The sequence below is a fragment of the Henckelia pumila genome, chromosome 3 (assembly GCF_033568475.1).
Source record: "Henckelia pumila isolate YLH828 chromosome 3, ASM3356847v2, whole genome shotgun sequence".
NCBI classification, from domain to species: Eukaryota; Viridiplantae; Streptophyta; class Magnoliopsida; order Lamiales; family Gesneriaceae; genus Henckelia; species Henckelia pumila.
In genome coordinates this window covers 35,195,556-35,220,578 of record NC_133122.1, presented here as the reverse complement: position 1 = coordinate 35,220,578, position 25,023 = coordinate 35,195,556, and the positions used below count along the sequence as shown (strand labels likewise).

At 34.8% G+C, this 25,023-nt stretch overlaps 1 protein-coding gene and 1 pseudogene across 2 annotated transcripts; both read left to right on the top strand.

The window, feature by feature from the left end:
* The first annotated feature begins 19 nt into the window (after positions 1-19).
* On the top strand, positions 20-7,453 carry LOC140890624 (uncharacterized). Of its 2 annotated transcripts, XM_073298539.1 has the most exons (15): positions 20-381; positions 703-765; positions 2,498-2,935; positions 3,506-3,577; positions 3,695-3,820; positions 3,939-4,148; positions 4,552-4,599; positions 4,837-4,998; positions 5,455-5,616; positions 5,885-5,978; positions 6,082-6,200; positions 6,316-6,360; positions 6,440-6,735; positions 7,070-7,174; positions 7,226-7,453. In XM_073298539.1, the coding sequence occupies exons 1-13, from the start codon at positions 40-42 to the stop codon at positions 6,671-6,673; spliced, it is 2,115 nt and encodes a 704-aa protein (XP_073154640.1). In that variant the 5' UTR covers positions 20-39; the 3' UTR covers positions 6,674-6,735; positions 7,070-7,174; positions 7,226-7,453. The 2 variants fall into 2 exon arrangements, with proteins under 2 accessions (XP_073154640.1, XP_073154639.1); XM_073298538.1 differs by having other exon boundaries at positions 7,070-7,453.
* Positions 7,454-9,031: 1,578 nt separating this feature from the next.
* Positions 9,032-14,114, top strand: LOC140887376 (vacuolar protein-sorting-associated protein 11 homolog; annotated as a pseudogene).
* The last annotated feature ends 10,909 nt before the right edge of the window (positions 14,115-25,023 follow it).

Sequence of the window (25,023 nt, the reverse complement as noted above, 5' to 3'; positions counted from 1 at the left end):
CCAGCCGCTGCATCATCAGCACGGAGAAACGCTTCAGCTATGCTCGAAATTTGTCACCTCCCTTTTCCATTGAAGAATCTCTCCTTCCCAATTTCCCACTCCGAACGCCCATTTCCCAGTACCAGAAGACCCTTTAAGTTTCTGAAGTTCCTTCGAATAACAAGTGAAAAGAAAGCCAAAAGGACCGGAAAGTTGAGGTACCCATCTGAGAAAAAGAAGCAAAGGCTGCCGCCACAGAATCGAACTGACGTTAAAGGAAAACTTGAAGGGATTTGGAGGATTTCAAAGCTCGCAGTTTCTGTTCATGAAGACCCTGGAAAGGACCACTGGGGGATTTCTGGGGCTCTGCTTCAAGAGATTGCTAAAGTTCTTGAATTCCCGGTATGCATATTGGAAACTAAAATGTATCTATTGAAGTTGACGTTTTGTTGAATATTATGTCATCAGTTTATAATTACTCTGGAGGTCCAGAAGGTTTCAAATTTCGTAACATGTATATATTCTACATACATAAGTTTGCACTGAGAAAATACATTGAGTTGCCGCCCGGCAAAAATTCCTGGGTAGTTCTTGCTTATATGTTCAAAGTTGGAGAACGTGCGTTGTTAAACTTTTTGCTCAGAGAATTTTTGCAAAACTTTTATGCTTGTTTATTTAGCTGCAGTAGAGAATAGATGGTTATTTAATTTCATTATCTTTCAGGTTGCTTCAATGTTGCCAGCAGAGGCATTCACGGTGATTAGAAAGTCATTTGATGCGAGGAAGGTGTGTAAAGCATGATAGAGAATTTTTTGTTTTCGTCTGTGCATTATCTATGCCCATTTGGTTTCTGTTTCCATGGAGCTTGGTTGGAAGCTTACTTTTAAATGGTTATAATGCATGTTAGAATCGATGACAGGATAGCAACTGTATACAGATGAACTGACCGTTTCAAAAATTTGGTTGATTTGAAAATATTTTTTTCCAAGTCATTTCCTCTTCCGTGCACACGGTATTAGTAGCTTTGGTTTTTGAATTGGTCAAATTAAAATTTAATACAAAGAACTTACATTGACAACCATACATATAATTGTGCTAAAATCGTGGAACTAAATCTCTAAGAAGTGATTTCTTTGTGAAAATAAGTTTTGATTAAAACATGCAATTTTGTTTGCATGCAGTAATGCAACACGATATGGTACATAGAATTGTAAGGAAAAGCAAGAGTGTGTAAAGGTTTGAGGGCTATACCTTGAATGCTTAAGTCAGATAGCCCAAATTTGCAAGTTATGTCAATTTCAATTATAAAAATCTTTTGTTAATTATAGATTTGAATCGATAGAATTCTCTGATCAGAAACCTTCTTGTGAAATTCTTTTCAGCAAACATTCCCTGATATGGCTTGATTTGTGTTTTTGGTAGTAGAATTATTTGTACTTTAGCACTTATTTTATCACATTAATATTACCGAAAAATTAAAATAATTTTTCGAATATTTTGGATCAAATCTCTGTGCTGAATTTCGTCTTTTCTGATTTTTGGTATAATTTGGTGGAGAGAATGCACAGTTTTTGCTTTGCAACTGCTCTTGCTGTTTTCTATCAATACTGAATAATTTCTTTGTTGGATAACTTCCAGTCTAATCGTTCAGACTTCGTATTTTTATCAGTTCTAAATTTCAGGTGTGAACCAAACTGAGCTTGCTTTGAGAATTTGCATGCAGCTTCATCTTAGCTATTATCAATACAAGTACTCAGTGTTACAAATTTGAAACAAATCAAGAACAAGGGTATTGCAGTTCTATTGCAATCTAGATTATACAAAAGACTTGCAAAAACTGGTTGAAGTTTTAAGAGCAAAAATTATCTATTTACTCCTTTTTATACTTTTTTTTTTCTGGTCATTTTGGGACCAACTGTATGTTGATGGGATAATTAACTTTTTTTTTTTTTAAAAGATAAATGTTAATTTATACCATGGAAAAAAATCTGTACACCAGAGGGGGGTAATGAACTTGTGTCTCTATAAGTTGATTATTTATATGCTGTATTGCATAAGGTGCTTGATAAAAATATGCGAGCTTTAAGCTGGTTGTATCTTATACTCTTTGTGCATCTTGATTTCATTACTTGCCAGCCTTCTTATTCTTTGTACTTCTTCAGAGTGTTTGAAGCTAGGTTTCTTATCCTTCATACTTCTTCAGGGTTTGGAACTTGTATGAGTTGTTAGAAGATCCACTGATGCATTGAGATTGTCAGGCTCTCTTATTCGAGGGAGATGCTTGTTAGATAGACAGATATGTATGAGTGAAGGGCCGAAGGCATAAAATAAACAAAAGAACCAATCATTGATCTGCCGTGATTCACACAATATTTTTAATTTGGTCGAAAACTTCTAATTAGCACAAATCTTAAAGATTAACTCACTTGTTGGCATTATCTATTTGTTTATATTTCATCATGTTCCTTTTAGTTTACCAGAAACAATTGCTCATATGCTTTGAATAAACTCGTTGCAGAAGGAGCCAAAGTTTGTGTACACAGTGCATATGGATGTTAATAAACTCCTTAGCTTTGAACCTCATACCTGGGAGTTCATTTCTGACTTGGAACCAAAAATTGGCCACCTGGAGTTTTTGCATAATGACAATGTTTTTGGTGATTTAATGAGCACAATAGTCAACAACAGAAAGGCGAATGAAGCTGCATCTTCTACAGGAGTTGTTCACAGAAATCACGTGGTGGGAGCTAAAAAACAAACCACAACTGAAAAACCCAAAGTAATAGTTGTTGGTAGTGGTCCCTCAGGATTGTTTGCTGCTCTTGTACTTGGTGAACTTGGTGCAGATGTTACACTTGTAGAAAGAGGGCAAGCTGTCGAACAAAGAGGTCGTGATATTGGGGCTTTGGTGGTCCGTAGAAAGTTGCAACTGGAAAGCAATTTTTGCTTCGGGGAGGTCATATCTTGATCTCGAGGTTTTTCCAGTATCTATGTTTTATTATTATTGTGCAACGAGCTTCAGAGTATGTAAATGAAACTTACCTTAATTGAACTTTATGTTAAATGTTAGAAACAAACAAGAAGGTGGTGAAATAAATAATAGTAAAATTTCATAATGATTTAGTGCTTAAATAAAATATATTTCAGAATTGGATATAACTTTAAGGTTCTGTTTTTCAACTGAATCTGTATCTCAATTCTCAGTTATCACTTGTCTGTGAACAAGACAGTTCCTTCTCCTATTGTCAGTTTTCTTGACTAAAGTGACCTATTGTTTCATCATGCTCCTAGCCCTGTATATTTAACATTTAATTTTAACCATGGTGATGTAGAAAATAAGTTTTATTCTAAATTCTTCTTTTCTCTATGTTGTATTCTAATTTAAAGTATGGAGGTGTAAAAAATGCACTTCATTTACTATTTTTCTTTTTCTTTTTCACTATCTGCAGTTCTTATTCATTAATAATTTCTATATTCTTTCCTTTTGTTGCCGATGTTCGTTTATTAAAAGACTTATGGGTGACAGGGTGGTGCAGGTACTTGGAGTGACGGAAAGTTAGTAACAAGAATTGGAAGGAATAACAGTAGCGTTACCACGGTCTGTGTTCCTCTCTTATGGCATCATCTAATACCTTTTCCTTTACATTTTATTGACACTCTCTGCTGTTAATTGATGCTGCACCCCCCGTTTTTTTAATCTCTTTTACATCTTTAGGTTCTGAAGACATTGATTCATTTTGGAGCTCCATATAGTATATTAGTTGATGGAAAACCTCACCTGGGAACTGACAGATTGATTCCCCTTCTTCGAAGCTTTCGTTTATACCTGCAGAAATTGGGTGTGAGTCCATTATAGGATGTGCTAATTGTAACAATATCATGTTGTTGTTTTGTAGTTGCTACCAATGTATGCTAGTTCTCTTATTAATCCTTTTTGTTCTTTCAATCAATATGCTTAGGTGACTGTTAGATTTGGGACAAGGGTAGATGATCTGCTGGTGAAGGATGGGTGTGTTGTAGGTGTTAAAACGTCTGATTCAAGAGAAGGTGCGTCCTGTTGCGAGGAGTTACGATGTGATGCGGTTGTTCTCGCAGTTGGACATTCTGCACGTGACACTTTTCAAATGCTTCTTTCACACAATGTGGACGTGGTTCAAAAAGAATTTTCTGTGAGTTTTTGTATTTTGGTTTTGTTTGGTCATTGAGCAACTATACTGTGATATTTTTGTTATTGATCTGTTAAAATCTGTTGAACTTCTGAACCAAATTGCTGTAGTTATATATCTGATATCGAACGTGGAGATAACTATTTTTTAAAAGTACTCCAATGTTTCTTATGCTCTTTATGTGGAACCAGATATTTTTTATGGAGTGAATAAAACGCAGTGCTTCATCATTATAAAAGTAATTGGCTTATTAACTGATTCTTTTTATTGTTGTAGTTTTGCCATTATAGTGCTCTGTTGGACTTGCACTGCAAATAGTGATTCAATCGAGTGTTACAGTTGACCTGCCATTGCTACAGATATTTAAACGTATTGTCATTTTTCTTAATTTCTTTTAACTTAACAGGTTGGCCTGCGGATAGAACACCCTCAAGAATTGATAGATAATATTCAGGTATTTTGCCTTGTTAATTTACTGTAGGGCATTTACTTAAATATGCGGATATTTTAAAGGACATTTTAAATCCAAATCTTAATTGTTTTCTACGTTTTTCCCTTGCTAAGACTACTCTGGTTCTGACCAAGTATTTATGCTATAATAATTTTGGACGCTTGTGCAATTTTTCCAATGTTCTTGAATGGTACAGCAACTGAATCTGGATTTTTTTTTTAATTTTTTTACAATATTCAGTATTCTGGATTGGCTGGTGAGGTTCAGAGAGGACGAGGGAAAGTACCTGTGGCAGATTACCAGGTTGCAGAGTATGTCACTTCAAAGGATAGGGATACAACCTCAAACTCGGATGCAACAGGTCGCAGTTGTTACTCCTTTTGCATGTGCCCAGGTGGCCAGGTAGAAGAATCCTCTACATCATTATTTTTTTTGCTACCTATAGTTCCATCGGTTTATAGTCATTTCTGTTATGAGAAAATTATTATTCTAAAGCAAGAGTTTAGCATTCAAAGAAGTGGAGGCTAGATCTATGCTACCATCTAGCTTTAGAGGTCTCATAATTTATCAATTCAGGGGTTTTAAGAAATATAGCAGAAACAATTGCTTGCTAGCCACAAGTGTAATATTGCCCAATATTTATTTAATCTATTTCTATAGCTTCACAATTTCATAGGGCATCCAAAAGTTATCCACCAATCCCAAGCATTTGCTGCACGGATTATCAATGTGGACCATTTTGTGTTCATTCGATGATCACTCCAATAGAAATATCTATTTCTGCATTTGTGTGTTCCTCCTTTTTGACGATTGGTTTCTTGCCACTTGAAATGGATTTATATTTCACATGTCATGCAGGTGGTTCTCACCTCTACGGATCCATCAGAAATTTGCATCAATGGGATGTCATTTTCTCGGCGTTCTTCTAGGTGGGCAAATGCAGCACTTGTAGCGAATGTGCCCTCAAAGGATTTTGAAGCTTTAAATTTCCATGGTCCTCTAGCAGGTGTTCAATTTCAGGTAACTTTGGTATTGCGCATGTTATCTTATATTCACCTGTCCTTTAAGTTTCTTGTACAATTTTATCTTCAGTCCCATTCCATATTTGTAAATTTTATCTGGTGCTAAGTTGCAAGTCTTCCGAAGATGTCAGCACATTGGATTTTGGTTAAATTACCATACGTCTTCCGTTTGATTTATTAGCAGTTCAATAACTGTTCTTTGTTTTGTAACCATATCTCATTTTGTTTGTGAACTGGTTTAAACCATTCTGCACGCACTATTTTAGAGAATGTTTGAGCAAAAAGCAGCTATGATGGGTGGTGGCAATTTTGTGGTTCCTGTGCAAAAGGTGACTGATTTTCTGGACCATCGATTATCAGGTGGAGCTATTTGTTTTCTCCTTGCTTTCTATTTTCCATTTCCTGCAGCTGTAACTTTCTTCTCGACTCTCGAGGACTATACTGAAATTCGTTTACTTGGCAGGCACATCTATGCCACCATCTAGCTATCGCTTGGGTGTGAAGCCTGCAAATCTTCATGAATTATTTCCAACTGAAATTACTGAAGCTTTGCAGAATGCAATTCTAATGTTCGACAAAGAGGTTTGATTGATCACCTTTTATTGCATATTTTCTATCTTCATTTTGAACCACTTTTCAGTTTTCATTAAACTGTAAGAGACAGCTATTAATATTTTAAAACGATTTGAGCTTGCAGTTACCAGGATTTGTCTCAGACAATGCCCTTCTTCATGGAGTCGAGGTATCTCTAATGCAGTTGCAGTTTTTTGTTCGTGTCGCATCATAAAATAGTTCATGATCCGAGTTTCTTGTTACTGCAGACTAGAACTAGCTCTCCCATCCAGATAACTCGGAAAAGTGATACTTGGGAGAGCACATCATTAAAAGGGATGTATCCTGTCGGAGAAGGAGCTGGATTTGCTGGTGGAATAGTGAGTGCTGCAGTTGATGGGATGCATGCCGGTTTTGCCATCGCGAAGAATCTCGGCCTCTACACTGATGATATAGAGTCCATTCTGGGAAAGGCTCCGAAACCCGGATTTGTCAAATACTGAAGCCATTCTTCACTCCCGTTTCTTGGATCCTGTCATTTTTTTCACTTGGTGCACATGAGCTGGTAAATTACTCCTAATATCTATCTACCCTAACCAACCTTAATGTTGAATAGCTTTGAATCACAGTAGTTTTTTAAATGCTTTAAAAACTATTCAAATAATACGACAGTGTCTTGAAATTCTCATCTCTTCTAAATCAAATCTTTGGTTCCAAATGGATGTTTAGTAAGTTTACAATCTCGAAACATGTTTAGGTATCATAAACATGATAAGCTAAAGATAGAATATCTTTCTCAAAATTTATGTGTCAACTCAGGGAAATATATTGATCGTCCAGCCCCGTCCTTTTCTTTTTAGTAAATTCAATTGTGTGCTGCTAATAGCTCAATATTTCAGGTTCACAGAGATGAAAATGGAGTGCGGCGACCTTGGGTTGGGTACAATGTGCACGGCTTTGCTTTGTCGAACAGAAAATAATAGTTTAGCCTCAAGACGACGAAAGTAGGTACTTAACAACCTTGGGAGAATCGATCGCACGGTCTGCTACAGAAGGATGAAGGAAGTAGGTACTTAACAACCTTGGGAGAATCAATCTGATGTCTAAATGGTTATTATAATTTGTTTTTGTCACATGTAAGAAGGAAGGAGGATCTGATGTATGAATGGTTGTTTTTATGACAAATTTTTTTTTTTTGAAACTTGAAACTTTTAACAAATTGCATTGGTTTTCTGTACCTTGGTTTTGTGAATCAGTCAGTAGTAGAGAAAATAAATGGATGTGTGATGTAGTACTTTATTGTGTACGTCAAAATGTGGGCTTTATCTATAATACACTGAGATTGTCTAGCATATTTCAACATTTCCGGTGTAGTTTTATAAGATATTCGTATGAATATCTTATATAAAAAAAATGCGAATATCATCAATATTTTTTGTTTTCAGTTCAGGTGTTCATATGAACATTTTTTTTAGGACCATAGGAACATCTTGTGTAAATTACATTATGTTGACAAAGCCCAAAATATGATAGTATATTTGGTATTTTGTAAGACCTCGAGTTTATTTACTATATTGCCCCTACTAAAAAAATAACTATAACCATAGTATATTTATTTTATAAAAACAATTATAAATAACTATAAAAAATCATAAAAATTTTAAATTAATTTCTACATTTTCATCAACAACCAGTGTAAAAATATTCACATATGACTTTTCAAAAATTAAAATGGCTCTATCCATAAATCAGTTGCATATAATTTTATGCCCCTCTGTGCCCAGTGAAATGAGTTGTTTTAAAAAAATTAATTACGAATGAGTTGAAAAGGACAAGAATCATTAGTAATTTAAATTATAAGTTAAAGACACAGACAAACATAATTATAAATGATTGTCTAACAAAAGCATCAAACCCCACATGTCAAAAAGGATTACATCTGTCCTCAAAAAAGGATTAAACCCACCGAGCTGACAAGTAGGTCAGGAGTTCGATTTCTCTTGCCAACATTTTTATAGACTAGCCTAATAGCGGTTGCGAGTTCCCACGTCAGAAAAAAAAGTGATTTTTCTTTTCTTTTTTTATTTAACCAATAAACCCTACAAAATAAAGTATTATAGCCGTAAAAAACTGAGCTTGGGTCGGTTCACTCCGCATCATTCTCTAGTAATATCTTTGCATTATATCTAATAGTCCAATTTTAATTTTAATTTGACTAGGTTTATATATTTTTATGGAAAATAAAGTACTATAGTTAGGGCTTGGGAAAAATACCGAAATGCCGAAAATACCGTTATATCGTATCAAAAAATTTACCGAATATACCGAAAAATTGGTATACCAAAAATTTCGGTACGATATCATCGGTATCGGTAACGATATATAAATTTTTGTATTTCGATATATCGAATATACCGAATTAATTTTTTTAAAAAAAATTTCACGGTAGGTTGGGTACACTGTGTTGGTTTACCATACAAATTTACTGAATATCATGAAATCTTCAGCAACCTATATATTATAATATTTCATACAATGAATACGATGTTTTTATTATAATATAAATTTTAAATAAATATAAATTTATGCTTATATTTGTAATAAATAAAATAATTTTGAAAAATCAAATGTGTATTTAACAAAAATATTGAACTTCAAAATAATTTAAATAAATGTTAAAATTAACCTTATCATCTGATCATATATAAATTAAACAATTTTCAATATTAATTTGACATTTTATATGTACCAGAAGTCCAGAATAAATTTTAGTGTTTTCTTTATATTTCAATTCAGAACAAGAGTAAATTTCAAACTACCAAAATAGTTTCCGGACCAAAGTAGTTTATTATATAAAGAACGATGATTTGATCTATTAAATAAATTTTTAAAGCCGATGCTCTACAGTCGGTCTTTGGCCACGTTCTCTTCTCACCGGCGCGAATGACATCTGTCTGCGATCGCTGCCGCTACCATGTGAATCATATCCATAGATCCGTACGGTACATGTATCGATATTTGTATGCTTTCTGATTGATTTTCGACGGTGAAATTGAGGAGAAAGAATCATGTATCAATGGAGGAAATTCGAATTCTTCGAGGAGAAGAAAAGCCGGATTCCAGACGAAGTTGAGGGCGGAATTCAGTGCTGCTCCAGCGGTAGAGGTAAAATTGTATTGGGTTCCGACAACGGCACCGTTTCGCTGCTCGATCGCGGCCTCCAGCTTCAATACTCCTTTCAAGCTCACTCGTCCTCTGTTCTCTTCCTCCAGCAACTTAAGGTATTGGGGTTTTATTTTATTTTTAAAAAAAAAAATTGATATTCATTCATTCCAATTGATCGTTGCTGAGTTTTTTGGTTGTGAAATTGATGATTATGGGATTTCATTAATTTGAGGGGAAACTGGTAATCTGATGGAAAATTAGTCATCCTGAATTTTCGAGTTGACTTTGAGCTAGGGAGAGTAATGAGGAACGTGTTATCAAGAAACTTCATATGCAAAATTCTGTCTACTTGGTCCAAGTTCGTATTTTTTTTGTCTTTTTAGTTAATGTCTGAGTGTGTATGCAATGCATGTAAGAGTGATATTTCTCATTAACATGCGGATTGATACAGAAGACCAAAGCTTGAATCTTGAGGCTTATCCGACGGTCTTTCTTTGTTTATGCTTCTTGAGTTTTAATCCATCTTCTTGATTTCACTGTAAATCTAAATTTTGTCACTGTGCGTGAATCAGCAAAGGAACATCTTAGTGACAGTTGGAGAGGAGGAACAAATACCACCACAACAATCAGTTACATGCCTAAAAGTTTTTGAACTCGATAAAAGTGCAGAAGAGGGGCCCAGTTCACCCAGTTTTGATTGTGTCCAAATTCTGCGGATATTTACCAACCAATTTCCTGAAGCACAGGTACAGTATATCAAATGTTCATTGCTAGTCAGGAATTCTTTGAGCGATTAACAACTGAAATGCCATTATTTGCTATTTTACAGATCACCTCCTTTTTGGTTTTTGAGGAAACTCCACCTATCATATTCATTGCCCTTGGATTAGACAACGGTTCTATTTATTGCATCCAGGGTGACTTTGCCCGTGAACGCATTAAGCGGTTCAAGCTCGAGGTAGATAGCGGTCATTTTGACAAAAAACAATTTTCTATTACGGGATTGGGATTCCGAGTGGATGGTCAAGCATTTCAACTATTTGCTGTCACTCCAAGTTCAGTGAGTTTGTTTAATTTGCAAACTCAGCCACCCATCAGGCAAACTCTTGATCACATTGGATCGTCAACTATTGGTGTAGCATTGAGTGATCGCTCGGTAGGTAAAATTAATATCATTGTCTTTTGAATCTTTTTTAAAGCTGTATTCATCCAAGAATGCTTATGGTTGTAGTAGAATAAAAATGTTTTGTCATTTTGTTGGAATCAGGAATTAATCATCGGCAGGCATGAAGCTGTCTATTTTTATGAAGTTGATGGTCGAGGCCCTTGTTGGGCTTTTGAGGAGAGAAAAAGCTACTTGGTTGGTTTCGTGGTTACCTTTTATGTGTTATCACAGATCATAGAACTGGTAAGAATACTTTTAACATCTATGATTTGAAGAACCACTTAATAGCTCACAGCATAGTAGTTCAAGATGTGTCTCACATGCTGTGTGAATGGGGTAGTATAGTACTCGTAATGGCAGACAAATCAGCTCTTTTTATCATCGAAAAGGATATGGAGAGCAAGCTGGATTTGCTTTTCAAGAAAAATCTTTACACTGTAGCTATTAATCTTGTCCAGAGCCAGCAAGCTGATGTTGTGGCAACTGCTGAAGTGCTGAGAAAATATGGTGATCATTTATATGGAAAACAAGAGTATGATGAAGCGATGACTCAGTATATCCTTACTATTGGGCATCTTGAACCTTCGTTTGTCATACAGAAGTTTTTGGATGCTCAGAGGATCTACAACCTGACTAGTTACTTGGAAAAGTTACATGAAAAAGGCCTTGCTTCCAAAGATCATACTACTCTCTTGCTAAACTGTTACACAAAACTGAAAGATGTCGAGAAGTTGAATATATTCATTAAAAGTGAGGATGGTGCAGGGGAACATAAATTTGACGTGGAAACTGCTATACGGGTCTGTCGTGCAGCCAATTACCATGAGCATGCTATGTATGTAGCCAAGAAGGCTGAAAGACATGAATGGTACCTTAAAATTTTACTCGAGGACCTAGGTAGGTATGATGAAGCTCTGCAATATATAAATAGCCTTGAACCAAGTCAAGCTGGGGTCACTGTTAAAGAGTATGGAAAAATTCTTATAGAGCACAAGCCAAGGGAAACAAATGAAATACTGATGAGACTTTGCACCGAAGAGGGGGAACTAACCAAGAGGGGTTTCTCAAATGGTACCTTTTTATCCATGCTGCCATCTCCTGTTGATTTTCTCAACATTTTTGTGCATCACCCACAGTCTCTTTTGGAATTTCTTGAAAAATATACCGACAAAGTGAAGGATTCACCTGCTCAAGTGGAAATCCACAATACCCTGTTGGAGTTATACTTAAGTCGAGTTTTGGAATTTCCATATCTTTCAGAAACTGCCATAAGTGAGAAGAGTGATCATAGAACGGGTAGAGTGTCACATGCACCTGCAATTTCAAACGTTGCTTCAAACGGAAGGATAACTTTGAGTCAGAACTCTGTAGACGAGGATAAAGATCTCCATGATAGGCAACAAAAGGGGCTACTCTTGCTTAAAAGTGCATGGCCATCTGAACAGGAGCAACCGCTGTATGATTTTGGTCTCGCAATTATTCTTTGTGAAATGAACTCTTTTAAAGAAGGGCTCTTGTATATTTATGAGAAGCTGAAATTATATAAAGAAGTGATTTCCTGCTATATGCAAGCGCATGATCACGAGGGCTTAATTGCATGCTGCAAGAGACTAGGAAATTTGGACAAGGGTGGTGACCCATCTCTTTGGGCAGATTTATTGAAGTATTTTGGTGAACTTGGTGAAGATTGCTCCAAAGAAGTTAAAGAAGTTTTGACATATATCGAAAGGGATGACATCCTGCCTCCTATTATAGTTATCCAAACCTTGTCCAGAAATCCATGCCTCACTCTTTCTGTAATTAAAGATTATGTAGCTCGAAAGCTGGAACATGAGTCGAAGCTGATTGATGAAAATCGGACCGCTATTGAGAAGTATCAGGTTGTCTTTACATGATATTGTCTTTTTTTATTAGAAGGAAATTTGTTAATAAATATTAAACATACGTAACAAGTGAAATCATTAATAAAGAATGACTGCATAGTTGAAGGATATATATTGAGTCCTTGTTTTTTCGGATAGTTATATGGATGAGCCCATAGATCATGAATCCTGGATCAGGATGTCACCAATTTTACGTAGAGCTCCATGAGGTGTAGACTGATTCGAGATGAGAAGAACCCAATAATTACAGAAGGACTAGAGGTTATTTTTACCACATTAACTTGTGTTTTCCTTCTTACCCTAAATACCTAAATGCAGCTAAAGCATTATAAATAACTATTTTGCTATGTTAGAAATCATTCACTCTGGGCCAGGAAGATTTTCTTTTCAGTTCATTTTCCAGAGTTGGTCCTTGTTGGGGTTGAAGAATTTCTAGAATACTAATCAAATCCCTTATTTTACATGTTTGGAAGATCTCTTTTTTTGGTCAGGTAGAAAATTTATTCTGCTGTTTTGTATGGCTATGTATGTGGCAACAACGGTCCAACTATAGCATTTGGTCTGATTTACAATTTAAAAGATCTGAAGTCTGTAATGGTACCACTAGCCACAATTTTTGGTACAATTGTAGGTGCTCAATCTTACACTCTCAAACAGGAAACGCTGTCCATAAGTATGAAACTGACTTTTCAGTTACAAACGGAACCACTCTTGTCCTTAAACTTCAAAGCCAGGATGATCTATATTTTGTCAACCTTTAAATCAGATGATTGTTACTGATATAATTATTGTCTGTTCACTTGTCTGTGCTCCCATGCACTCTGCAGTTGTTGTTTATGTTATTTTTCTTGCGAGGAAGTTCAAATTTGTTATACATTGGAACTTGGAAGAAGATACGTGCTCAATCTTGATTGAATCTGCAGGAGGAAACATCGTTGATGAGAAAAGAAGTCCATGATCTCAGAACAAACGCAAGAATCTTTCAGCTTAGCAAGTGCACAGCCTGCACTTTTACCCTAGACCTTCCTGCAGTCCACTTCATGTGCATGCACTCATTCCACCAGCATTGCTTAGGTGACAATGAAAAAGAATGCCCCGAGTGCGCTCCTGAATACCGAGCCGTTTTAGACATGAAGAGGAGCTTGGAGCAGAACTCGAAAAACCAAGATCGTTTCTTTCAGCAAGTCAAAACTTCAAAGGATGGATTTTCAGTGATTGCAGAATATTTCGGGAAAGGGATCATCAGCAAAACTAGCACTGGACCTTCCGAAGCTCTTCAAACGACCAATGGTTATTCGAACGGTAACTTCTGAAAGTGGCCTAAAATTACTGGTTTCCCGTGCTCAAGTGTGTGGATCTTCTTCTTCTTCATTTTTATTTTTGTTTTTATTTATTTTTTTTTTTTTAGAAGGAGCTTTAGGTAGTGTTTGGGAGATCTTTTAGAAAGCGTTTCTCAGCTGTTCGTTAACAAAATTTCACAAAATTTCAAATTTTCGTTAACAAAATTTCACAAAATTTCAAATTTTTGTTAACGAAAAAGCTGAAAAATGCTTCTAAGAAATTCTTCCAAACATCACCGTAGTGTGTGATGGTCGATCAATAATTTTTGTGTATTTATATTTGGTAGAATTGATTAGATGTTGTGATTGCTTAAATAATGTTGTAATTGGTCATGGATTGAATTTACGATAATGTGTTGAAGGGCTCGTGGATGTTGCGACATGAGCCATGAATCCCATGTTGTGTTTCTATGTAGTTGTCCTGCTCGATTGAACAAGGTAGTGTTTGGGAATGTTTGTAGGAAGTACATTATAAGAAAAAATTCAAAAGTGTTTTCTATAAATATTCTCACACACTACCCAAGTAAAATTAATGTTTTAGCTCACAAGGCATAGGCGAGTTGGTAAGGTCTGAGGTGACATGGGAAGAGATTTTCCAGCGTTGCGAGATCGATATTTCCTGCTGAAATATTGTGGGGTATGCTCTGGGGGTTGGGTCATGTTGCTTCCTCCTTTAGGTCTTTGTCGTTTGTGCACGTCTCTCGATTTAACCTTCGCATGAGTCAATGAGTCTTTGACTTATGTGGAATGGGTTTCTTTCGAGGTCAATCTTTTTTTAAAATTAATGTTTTAACTAGTTGGAAGATTACATGATGCTAGAAGTCAAATTGCATACATTCTTAAATAACTCAACGAGTTTCAAAATCAGGTGGGGTGAAAAACTGAATAAAATTTTAATTCGGATGAGCAAAAAACAATATTTTCATTCTTTTTTCACTTTACTATAATAAATTTTCTTAGTAGAATTTATATCATTTTCTGTCAGCTAAATGCCCCTCTTTAATTTCCATGTTGATTTTGAGCCCTCGACCGCTATTTATATTTAAAGTTATTTCAAGCTTCAAGCCAATAAAATGTATGTAAATTGTATGTTATAGTTTGAAAACACTTAAAAATAAGTTTTTCCAAGAACTACATAGATTATTGAAATAATTTATTTGGTTCCACACACTAAATTATTTTGATTTAATCAAATTGTATTGGGAAATTTGGGATTTTTTTTGGTAAAACGGCACGAGTAATTATTATTGGTGAATCAAATTACTAATAAAGACGAGTGAAGGACTATCAAAATAATTACTACTCTACAACTCTTGAATATTGCAATATACCATAAATAAGATCTTAAAAATTGGACCCACATGTTTCTTATGAAAAAGTCTTAATGATTTTTACGCGTGACTCGTGAGAAGATTCAACAATGTTCATATTTATAATAAGAAGCAATTTTTGAAAAAAAAAATAATATTTTATCATAAATGACTTAATTAAAATATTTGTCACATAATATTAATCATGAGACTGTCTCACATAATTTTTGTTTACGAAAATATCATCAATTGTTAATGATGATAAAAAACAAAAACAAAAACAAAAAAAAAAAAACAACGATGAAGAATAATGTTGAAGTGAAGTGACTTGACAAGTACGAGACCAAAAAAAAAAACACTACTATTGTCAGTAATAACATTATTAGTGTTGAAAATATATTATTTTATTATTGTTGAATATTAAATGTTAAATATTGAGTTGTAAAATATTGAAAATTAGTGTGTGATGATTTAGATGATGATATATTAATTTTTGGACTAATCTCAAATATGGATCTATAAATATGTCTTCATTTGTGATTAATGTTTACTTTTTCACAACACGTTATCAGCACGATCGCTCGAAGATTTTCTATAATTTCCGACGCTCCAAAACACAAAAAAAAGACAAAAAATATTCAAAAAGTAAGTATATTTATTTTATTGTTTATATATTTTTTATGTATATATATTAATATATAATTTCATATTATTATATAAAAGGCTGTCTATGACACCGATCTTATAATAACGTGATATGATATATATTTATTATATATATATATATATATATATATATATTAATATATAATTTCATGTTATTATATAAAAGGCTGTCTATAACACCGATCTTAAAATAACGTGATATGATATATATTTATTATATATATATATATATATATATATACTAACTATATTAATATATAATTTCATGTTATTATATAAAAGATTGTCTATGACACTCACCTTATAATAACGTGATATGATATATATTTATTATGTATATATACTAACTGTATTAATATATAATTTAATGTTATTATATAAAAGATTGTCTATGACACTGATCTTATAATAACGTGATATGATATATATTACTGTGTATTATATACTAATCATATTCGTATAATCTCATATTATTATATAAAAGGATGTCTATGACACCGAACTTATAATAATGTGATATGATATACATAATTATTTAATTATGATTATCACGATATTTTATTCAACACATACTCGATTTTTTTTCCTTGCCTCCAACGGTCACAAACGGTAACAAAACGGCTAGTTTTTTGCCTATAAATATGTTCACTCAAACTCATTTTCAATAACACCAAAATTCATTCTTTCTTTCAAAATATTTTCTCCTCGGTTTTTTTTCGAAGATGAAGATGATGACATTTCTAAGGCTATTTTTCATAATGATTATGATCATCATGCTCACAAGTTTTGTACTCACCGGCGATTATCCACCGCACACTTTTCATCTATTTTTAAACATACTTGTACTCGTCATTTATCCATTATTTTGTATTGTCATATTAATGAAAATTAACTAATAAAATGCATTGTTATTTTTCTAGTACCACCATGTCAAATTTGGCAAAGTTTAAATTCGTTGCTCTCGATATCACTAGAAAAAAACAAAAAATTGTTAATGAGAAATCATCAATCCCGACCCGATGTATCTACGGCATTTCCAGAAACAAATGTCGTAAGTAAAAATGAAAATCAAAATCAAAGGCATAAACTAGATTTTGGTCGAGGTCGAGGATGTGGTCATAAACGTGGACGTAGAAATGATCGCGGTCGTGGTCACGGCCGTGGATATGAAAATAATCGAGAGAGTTACTTCAATAACTAATCTCAAAAGAACGTCACGAACCACCCAAAAAGGCAGCATGAAAATATGAGTAAAAATAAAAATCACTCAAAAAGATATGAGAGTGCTTGTTATAAATGTGGCACTCCAAGACATTGGTCACGTACCCCTGAGCACTTATGTAAGCTCTTTAAAGTATCGATAAAGGGAAAAGAAAAAGAGACCAATTTTGTTGAAAACAGTAACCATTTAAGTGGTTCAACTTATTTCAATGCTGCCGATTTTTCAAATGATTTCGAGAACATTGATTAATATATTGGTGGGACTGAAATGTAACATGCTATATTTTTAATACATTCTTATGAAACATGCTATATTTTGCATATATATATATATATTATCCTTGATTTTTTTTATTGCATACTTTCTTTTGAAGTTCAAAATGGAAAATGGTATGAGCACAGCTAAACAAGAAAATAATCTCACGAAAGTTTGTATACCCGATAGTGGTACAACGCACACTATTCTTCGAGATAAAAGATATTTCTTGGAATTAAAACCAACAAAAACAATGGTGAATATAATATCAGATCCTGTAGACTTGATTGAAGGTTGTGGAAAAGCACATTTTTTGTTACCTAATGGTACAAAATTTTTGATAAATGATGTTTTATATTCACCAGGATCAAAAGGAAATTTGTTGAGTTTTAATGACATATATTCTCATGGGTATGATACTGAGACGATAACTGATGGAAATCAGAAATATATGTGTTTTACCACGTATAAACCAGGAAAGAAATATGTGGTTGAAAATTATCAATGCTTCCGACTGGATTGCATTATACACATATAAGTTTAATCGAATCAAATATGGTGGTTAATAGTTCTTCAATATTAACCAATTGGCATGATCGATTGGGACATCCTGGTTCAATAATGATGCGAAAAATTATTGAAAATACGCATGGTCATCCATTGAAAGACCAGAAGATCTTTCAGAATAATAAGTTTCAATGTAAAGCATGTTCTCTTGGAAAACTTATTATAATATCATCGCCAGCTAAAATTCAAACAGAATCACCCATATTTCTTGAACGCATTCAGGGTGATATTTGTGAGTCAATTCATCTACCATGTGGACTATTTCGATATTTTATGGTATTGATCGATGCCTCTAGCATATGGTCATATGTATGCTTATTGTCCACTCGAAATGTGGCATTTGCAAGATTAATGGCTCAAATAATAAAATTGCGGAATCAATTTTTCGATCATACAATCAAGAAAATAAAACTTGATAATGCTGGAGAATTTACTTCCCAAACTTTCAATGACTATTGTATGTCAATGGGAATTACTGTTGAACATCATGTTGTTCATATTCATACACAAAATGGATTAGCTGAATCATTGATTAACGTCTACAACTGATTGCTAGACCAATGATTATGAGAACAAAACTCCCTATTTTTATATGGGAACATGCAATTTTACATGCTGCGGCATTAATTCGCATCAGACCAAGTGCATATCATAAATTCTCCCAATTGCAGCTTCCATTTGGTAAAGAATCAAATATTTTTCATCTGAGAATTTTTGGATGTATGGCGTATGTGCCTATTGCACCACCTCAACGATCAAAAATGGGTCCTCAAAGAAAAATCGGTATTTATATCGGTTATGATAGCTCATCAATCATTCGATATCTTGAGCCTCAGACAGGCGATGTGTTTACAGCACGTTTTGCTGATTGTCATTTTAATGAAGAAATCTTCCCAATGTTAGGGGGGAAACAGAAACACATCGAAAAAAATCACATGGTATGTAACATCATTCTTATATTTGAATCCAATGATCAAACAATGTGAGAAAGATGTACAGCAAATTGTGCACTTGCAAAGAATTGCAAATCAAATGCAAGATGCATTTGCAGACACAAATGGGGTAACAAAATCATATATACATGTTGTAAATGCCCCTGCTCGAATTGAAATTCCAAAGAAACAAATTGAAGACACTCATGATGTCATAAAATGCTTGAAGCGTGGAAGGCCAGTCGGTTCCAAGGATAAAAATCCTCAGAAAAGAAAAGGCATAGAGAAACACGATGATCATAAAATAGAAAATGGTGTTTCAGAATAAACACCTGATGATGAAAATATTCTGTCGGAACCACAAACTGACGAGAATCGTGAAATTTCTATCAATTATATTAATATTGAAAAAATATGGAACCGAAAGATATAGAAGATATTGATGAGATATTTTCTTATAATGTGGCATGCGACATCATAAATGAAAATGAGGATCATGAACCAAAATCTTTTGGTGAATGTAAAACTCGTCATGATTGGGCAAAATGAAAAGATGTCATCGAGGTTGAATTGGATTCGCTAAATAAACGCAATGTTTTTGGACCTATAGTCCTCACACCTGAAGGTGTAAAACCTGTTGGATACAAATGGGTGTTTATTCGAAAGCAAAATGAGAAAAATGAAATAGTAAGATATAAAGCTAGACTTGTTGCACAAGGTTTTTCTCAAAGACCTGAAATTGATTATGAAAAAACGTATTCTCCTGTTATGGATGCAATTACGTTTTGATATTTGATTAGTTTGGCAGTGTCTGAAAATTTGGAAATGTGTCTTATGGATGTTGTTACAGCTTACTTATACAGATCACTTGATAATGATATATACATGAATCCCTGAAGGATTTAAGATGCCTAAAGCACAAAGTTCAAAACCCAAAGAATTTTATTCTGTAAAATTGTAAAGATCATTATATGGGTTGAAGCAATCCGACCGAATGTGGTATAATCGGCTAAGTGAGCACTTGATGAAAAAAGGATATGTAAATGATTCAATATGCCCTTGTGTTTTCATCAAGAAAACAACATCCGGATGTGTAATTATTGCCGTATATGTTGATGATTTAAACATAATTGGAACGAATAAAGAAATTCAAGAAGTTATGATGTACTTGAAGGAAGAATTCAAAATGAATGATCTTGGAAAAACTAAGTACTGTCTGGGTTTGCAAATCGAACAAAAAGAATGTTGAATTTTTGTTCACCAGGCAAATTATACAGAAAAGATCCTTAAACGTTTTAATATGGATAAATCAAATCCATTAAGTACTCCATGGTTGTAAGATCATTAAACATAGAAAATGATCCATTCCGCCTATGTGAAGATGATGAAGTTATTCTTGGTCCAGAAGTACCATATCTAAGTGGGTTGAGTAGATGTTACCCGCAGTGTAGTGCCCTGCGGGTGATGTGGCGGCTCATGATTGGTTAAAATCAGTGGGCCCCACTAATTTTGACCAATTATGGGGTTACACATCACCCGCATGGTAGTGCCCTGCAGGCGGCATGTACTAAACCATCTAAGTGTCATTGGTGCTTTTATGTATCTTGCAAATTGCACTAGACCTGATATATCTTTTGCTGTAAATTTATTGGCAAGATTCAGTTCATATCCAACAAAGAGGGACTGGAACAAAATTAAACATATATTCTGTTATCTACAAGGAACGACATATTTGAGACTTTTGTACTCAAAAGACACCAATCAAAGTATCACTGGTTATGCTGATGCTGAATATTTATCTGATCCACATAAGGCACGTTCCCAAATTAGATATGTATTTACTCGTGGAGGCACCGCGATTTCTTGGCGTTCACAGAAACAAACACTCGTAACAATTTAATCAAATTACGCTGAGATTATTGCGCTACATGAAGCAAGTCGTGAATGTGTTTGGCTAAAATCAATGACACAACATATCCAAATTTCTTGTGGATTATCAGTAGACAAGAAGCATGTGACGCTGTATGATAAGTGCATTTTGTATGCATTATTTCATGTTATTTTTATGTCTATTTTGTGTGCATTCATATTATATTTATGTGTTTTTATGTGTTTTAGTGCATGTGTGTGTATTTCACTCCTTGGATTAATTTTGTAGGAAAATGGATTTTTGAAGAGTGAATTACGGAGCAGCCTTGATCGAAAAATCATATTTAATTTTAGATATATTGAAATCCAATCTCCACCGGTCAGATTCAAGTTCACGATGTTTTGAAGCTGCTGTCCAAATTTCAACTCAATCCGACGGCTAGATCTTGAGATATGAATTCTTGAATATCGTCGCTCGGTGCAGAAAACTTGTACTGCGCGCGCGCGAGAATCAAGCTCGCGCGCGCGCGAGTTTCGTGATCAGATCTCTGTTTTTAACTGCTGCGCGCGTGCGAGGCCTATGCCGCGCGCGCGCGCGTGCGAGGGGGTCATATGTGTTCCGAAAATCCTTATTTTGAGAGGAAATTAACTGGTAGGCGTTCCGGACCATATATATAGAAGATATAACATATTTTTGAGGGTTTCGGAAGCTCCAGAGCGCAGACAACGCAAGAGGAGGCGGCTACAAGGCTTGGGAGAGAAGATTTCTTCTTTCTTTTCTTCTTTTTATTTTTATTTTTGAATTATTATTTTTAATTATTGAGTAGTTTATTTTCAACCAAGACGGCGTGATTGGGCCAAACAAATTCATGTAGAAAACTTGGATGTTTGTTTGGGATTTTTCAGAGTTGATTTTATTTTATTGATTGTTAGATTTATATTTGTCTTGTGAATAGTCTGATCAACTGTTTGCTTGCATGTTAATCAATTCCAAGTCGACAGAGGAAGTATTGATTTTGATCACTCTGATAATTAACATATTGTAAAACCGACTAGAAATAGAATTCGGTTTCAGTGTGCGGTTTAGGTGTAAACTGAATTTTCACAAATATTTAATGCATTCAAATTTTATTAGAATTATGAAAGATTAGTTCATCAATATTTGAATATGTTTGATTGTTCTAGAAATAGTCCTTTGAACAAATTAGGAGAATTCCCATGAATTAAGATTAAATCTGAGTCCTGAATCGACTACATGTTACAAAATTTGTTCGGTACCTACGTGTGTCTTGGTTGTCTTTGTTTTAATTATTTTTATCTTTAGTTATTTTTATTCGTATTCCTTAAGCAATTTTTATTTTATATTTTTATTTTATTTAATTCAAAATCCTTCTATTATTTTGTCTAGATTAAGTAAAATAATTAATTCTTGAGAATTGACTGCAGTCCCTGTGGGATCGATACTTGGACTCTCTGTCCACTTTACTATTACTTGACCTGGTACGCTTGCCAGTAGATTTATATCACACCGATTTAGCCGGTCAAGTTTTTGGCGCCGTTGCCGGGGACTGTTTAGTTGATATTAGGATAGATTATTTGCTTGAGGCTAGACAATTTTTTTTCTATTTCTATCTTTTCGTTCTTTTCGTTTTTTTTTTATTTTATTTTAATTTTGATTTTTTTTCTTTTCTTTTGCTTGTGAGGTACTTGGAGATGTATCATCATCAGGTGTTCACAAGATTTGGCCAGCAATACTTGGAGCCATTCTATGCTGTTTGGGGGAGATTCAATGATTTGGCGAACAGATTTCGATGCCATAAATTTTCGAGCTACACCCTCACTCAATTTTTTTATGGTGGTTTGGATGAGATTACAAGAAGTTGGGTGGATTATGGAGCGTTGGCCACTGGCAGTCAATTATTTAGAAGAGATGAAGACAGTGCGATGCACTTGTTAAATGATATGGCAGATTTTGACTACCATTGGCATTGTGATCCTTCACTGCAGGGTTGGAGTCACCAATATCCTCCAGATATCAACTCTAAAAATTTTGCGAACCAGCCACCGGAGCATCAAGAAGAGTGCATAGGGCGTTCCGAAGATTATGTGGCTCAGTTGGAAAATCTTGTGCGACAGCAGACAGAGTCAAATAAATTCTTAGAAAGGCGCATAAGTCTTTTGGATGAACAGATTGCGCTTATTAGAGAACCAATTTTGGATATCTGCCAATTGAGTGAAGTAACTGAGCCAGAGCATGAAGAAATCATTTTTGAGGAATCTTCTTGTGAGGATGAGCCAAACATGATAGTGGAGGAGGAAGAACCATACAAGGAGAGAGATTTTACCTCGTTAGTGGTCGTTTTATGTACACCGTTAGAAGATACTTTTTTGCCATTGACGCCACCTCCACAGTATTACATCCTCTTTGAGCTTCAGCCTAGAATCAGAGTCTCTTTCCAAAGGAAAAATTTCATGCCGAGTACTGTTGGACCGACAAACTTAAACTGCAAATATCACGCCAAGCTTGAGGGCGAAGAAATTCAAAACCCATACGTAGAATCGTATGATTCTTACTATGGGCGGCAGCCACTCTTTGATGGTGGCTTCTGCATAGTCGGGCTATAGACTATAATTTTAGCGCTGACTGGGAGGCAACCCAGTGTTTTTGCTTTTGTTTTTATTTTGTTTTTTTTTATATTTTGTTTTTATTTGATTTTGTTTTCTTTCCCATGCCATTTGGTCATGCCTGCCGATATATCTAGACTGATGCTACTGTCCCAGCTGATGCCGTCAAAAAGAAAGAGAATGAAACGAAAACCAGGGGAGTGTTATTTCTGTTTTCATTGTGTTTTTGTTCGTTTTGAATTCTTTTCATTGTCTGAAGCATTGAGGGCAATGCTTTGGATAAGTATGGGGGGTAGACTAGTTTATTTCATTATGTTTTGTGTTTGTGTTGCATAAAGTTCATTTCATGTCTGTTTGCATATAGTGTGTTTTTGTTGTTGTTTGTGTTGTCCTGCATGGGTAGGATGAGTTATGATAGCCAATGATGATGAAGTTTATTTGAAAAAAATGGATTTTTGAAAAATGAATGCTCTTGACTGGACATGAGAAACTGTAGGTTGAACCGTGAATATTTTTAAGCACTAATGTTAGACCAGTGAATTGTAGCGAAAGATTTGATGAAGTTTCTGTCTGTTTGACCATTGCACGGCAATAGGTGGTTTGTGGATCTTGATTGTGTTCTATGAATTTTGATGAGGCTCTAGTTTACACTTATGATCTTGGGCGCACCTAGAAAAATTTATATACAATTCCATCCGGGCCTTGAAAGGATTAAAATCCTTAAAAAAAAAAAATCAAATTTAAGGCTAAGTATGCGGATTCAATGGGATTGATGCTCCATCCGGGCTATAGACGAGAGGATTAGAAAAAAAAAATAGAATGATTTTTCGTATCCTAGCCAGTTATAGCTAAGTTAGCGGGTAATTATTGGGGCTAATGCAATACCGGGTGCAAAATCCGGAGGTGTGTAATTCATTATCTCAAGGGAGGTGGGTTTGTCTAGATGTCGTTGGAAGGAATGAGCACTTGAAGAGTTAAACTTGCACTAATTTGTCATAGGTCGCTAAGCAGTTTTGAAACGAATTCGGTCTAAGTTGTATGAAACTGGAATGATATTTCACACACACACGTTCACGTTAAACCGAAGGTGTATTATGAAAAGTTGAGAGCATGTCTGTGTTTTTTGTTTTGTGATTAAACTTCTCAGAGGCTTTGCACATTTATGAATCGTCCTTACTTATGTTTTTGTCTGCATTTTGTTTTTGCATGTCTTGCTCGAGGGCGAGCAAGGTTTAAGTATGGGGGTGTTGATAAGTGCATTTTGTATGCATTATTTCATGTTATTTTTATGTCTATTTTGTGTGCATTCATATTATATTTATGTGTTTTTATGTGTTTTAGTGCATGTGTGTGTATTTCACTCCTTGGGTTAATTTTGTAGGAAAATGGATTTTTGAAGAGTGAATTACGGAGCAGCCTTGATCAAAAAATCATATTTAATTTTAGATATATTGAAATCCAATCTCCACCGGTCAGATTCAAGTTCACGATGTTTTGAAGCTGCTGTCCAAATTTCAACTCAATCCGACGGCTAGATCTTGAGATATGAATTCTTGAATATCGTCGCTCGGTGCAGAAAACTTGTACTGCGCGCGCGCGAGAATCAAGCTCGCGCGCGCGCGAGTTTCGTGATCAGATCTCTGTTTTTAACTGCTGCGCGCGTGCGAGGCCTATGCCGCGCGTGCGCGCGTGTTCGGGGGTCATATGTGTTCCGAAAAATCCTTATTTTGAGAGGAAATTAACTGGTAGGCGTTCCGGACCATATATATAGAAGATATAACATATTTTTGAGGGTTTCGGAAGCTCCAGAGCGCAGACAACGCAAGAGGAGGCGGCTACAAGGCTTGGGAGAGA

Excerpts from the sequence above, each read along its gene's own strand:
- LOC140890624 (XM_073298539.1), top strand. The coding sequence starts at position 40 with ATGCTCGAAATTTGTCACCTCCCTTTTCCATTGAAGAATCTCTCCTTC. Across the intron at positions 4,600-4,836 it reads AATTGATAGATAATATTCAG|TATTCTGGATTGGCTGGTGA; the intron begins GTATTTTGCCTT and ends TACAATATTCAG. Across the intron at positions 6,201-6,315 it reads TTCTAATGTTCGACAAAGAG|TTACCAGGATTTGTCTCAGA; the intron begins GTTTGATTGATC and ends TTGAGCTTGCAG.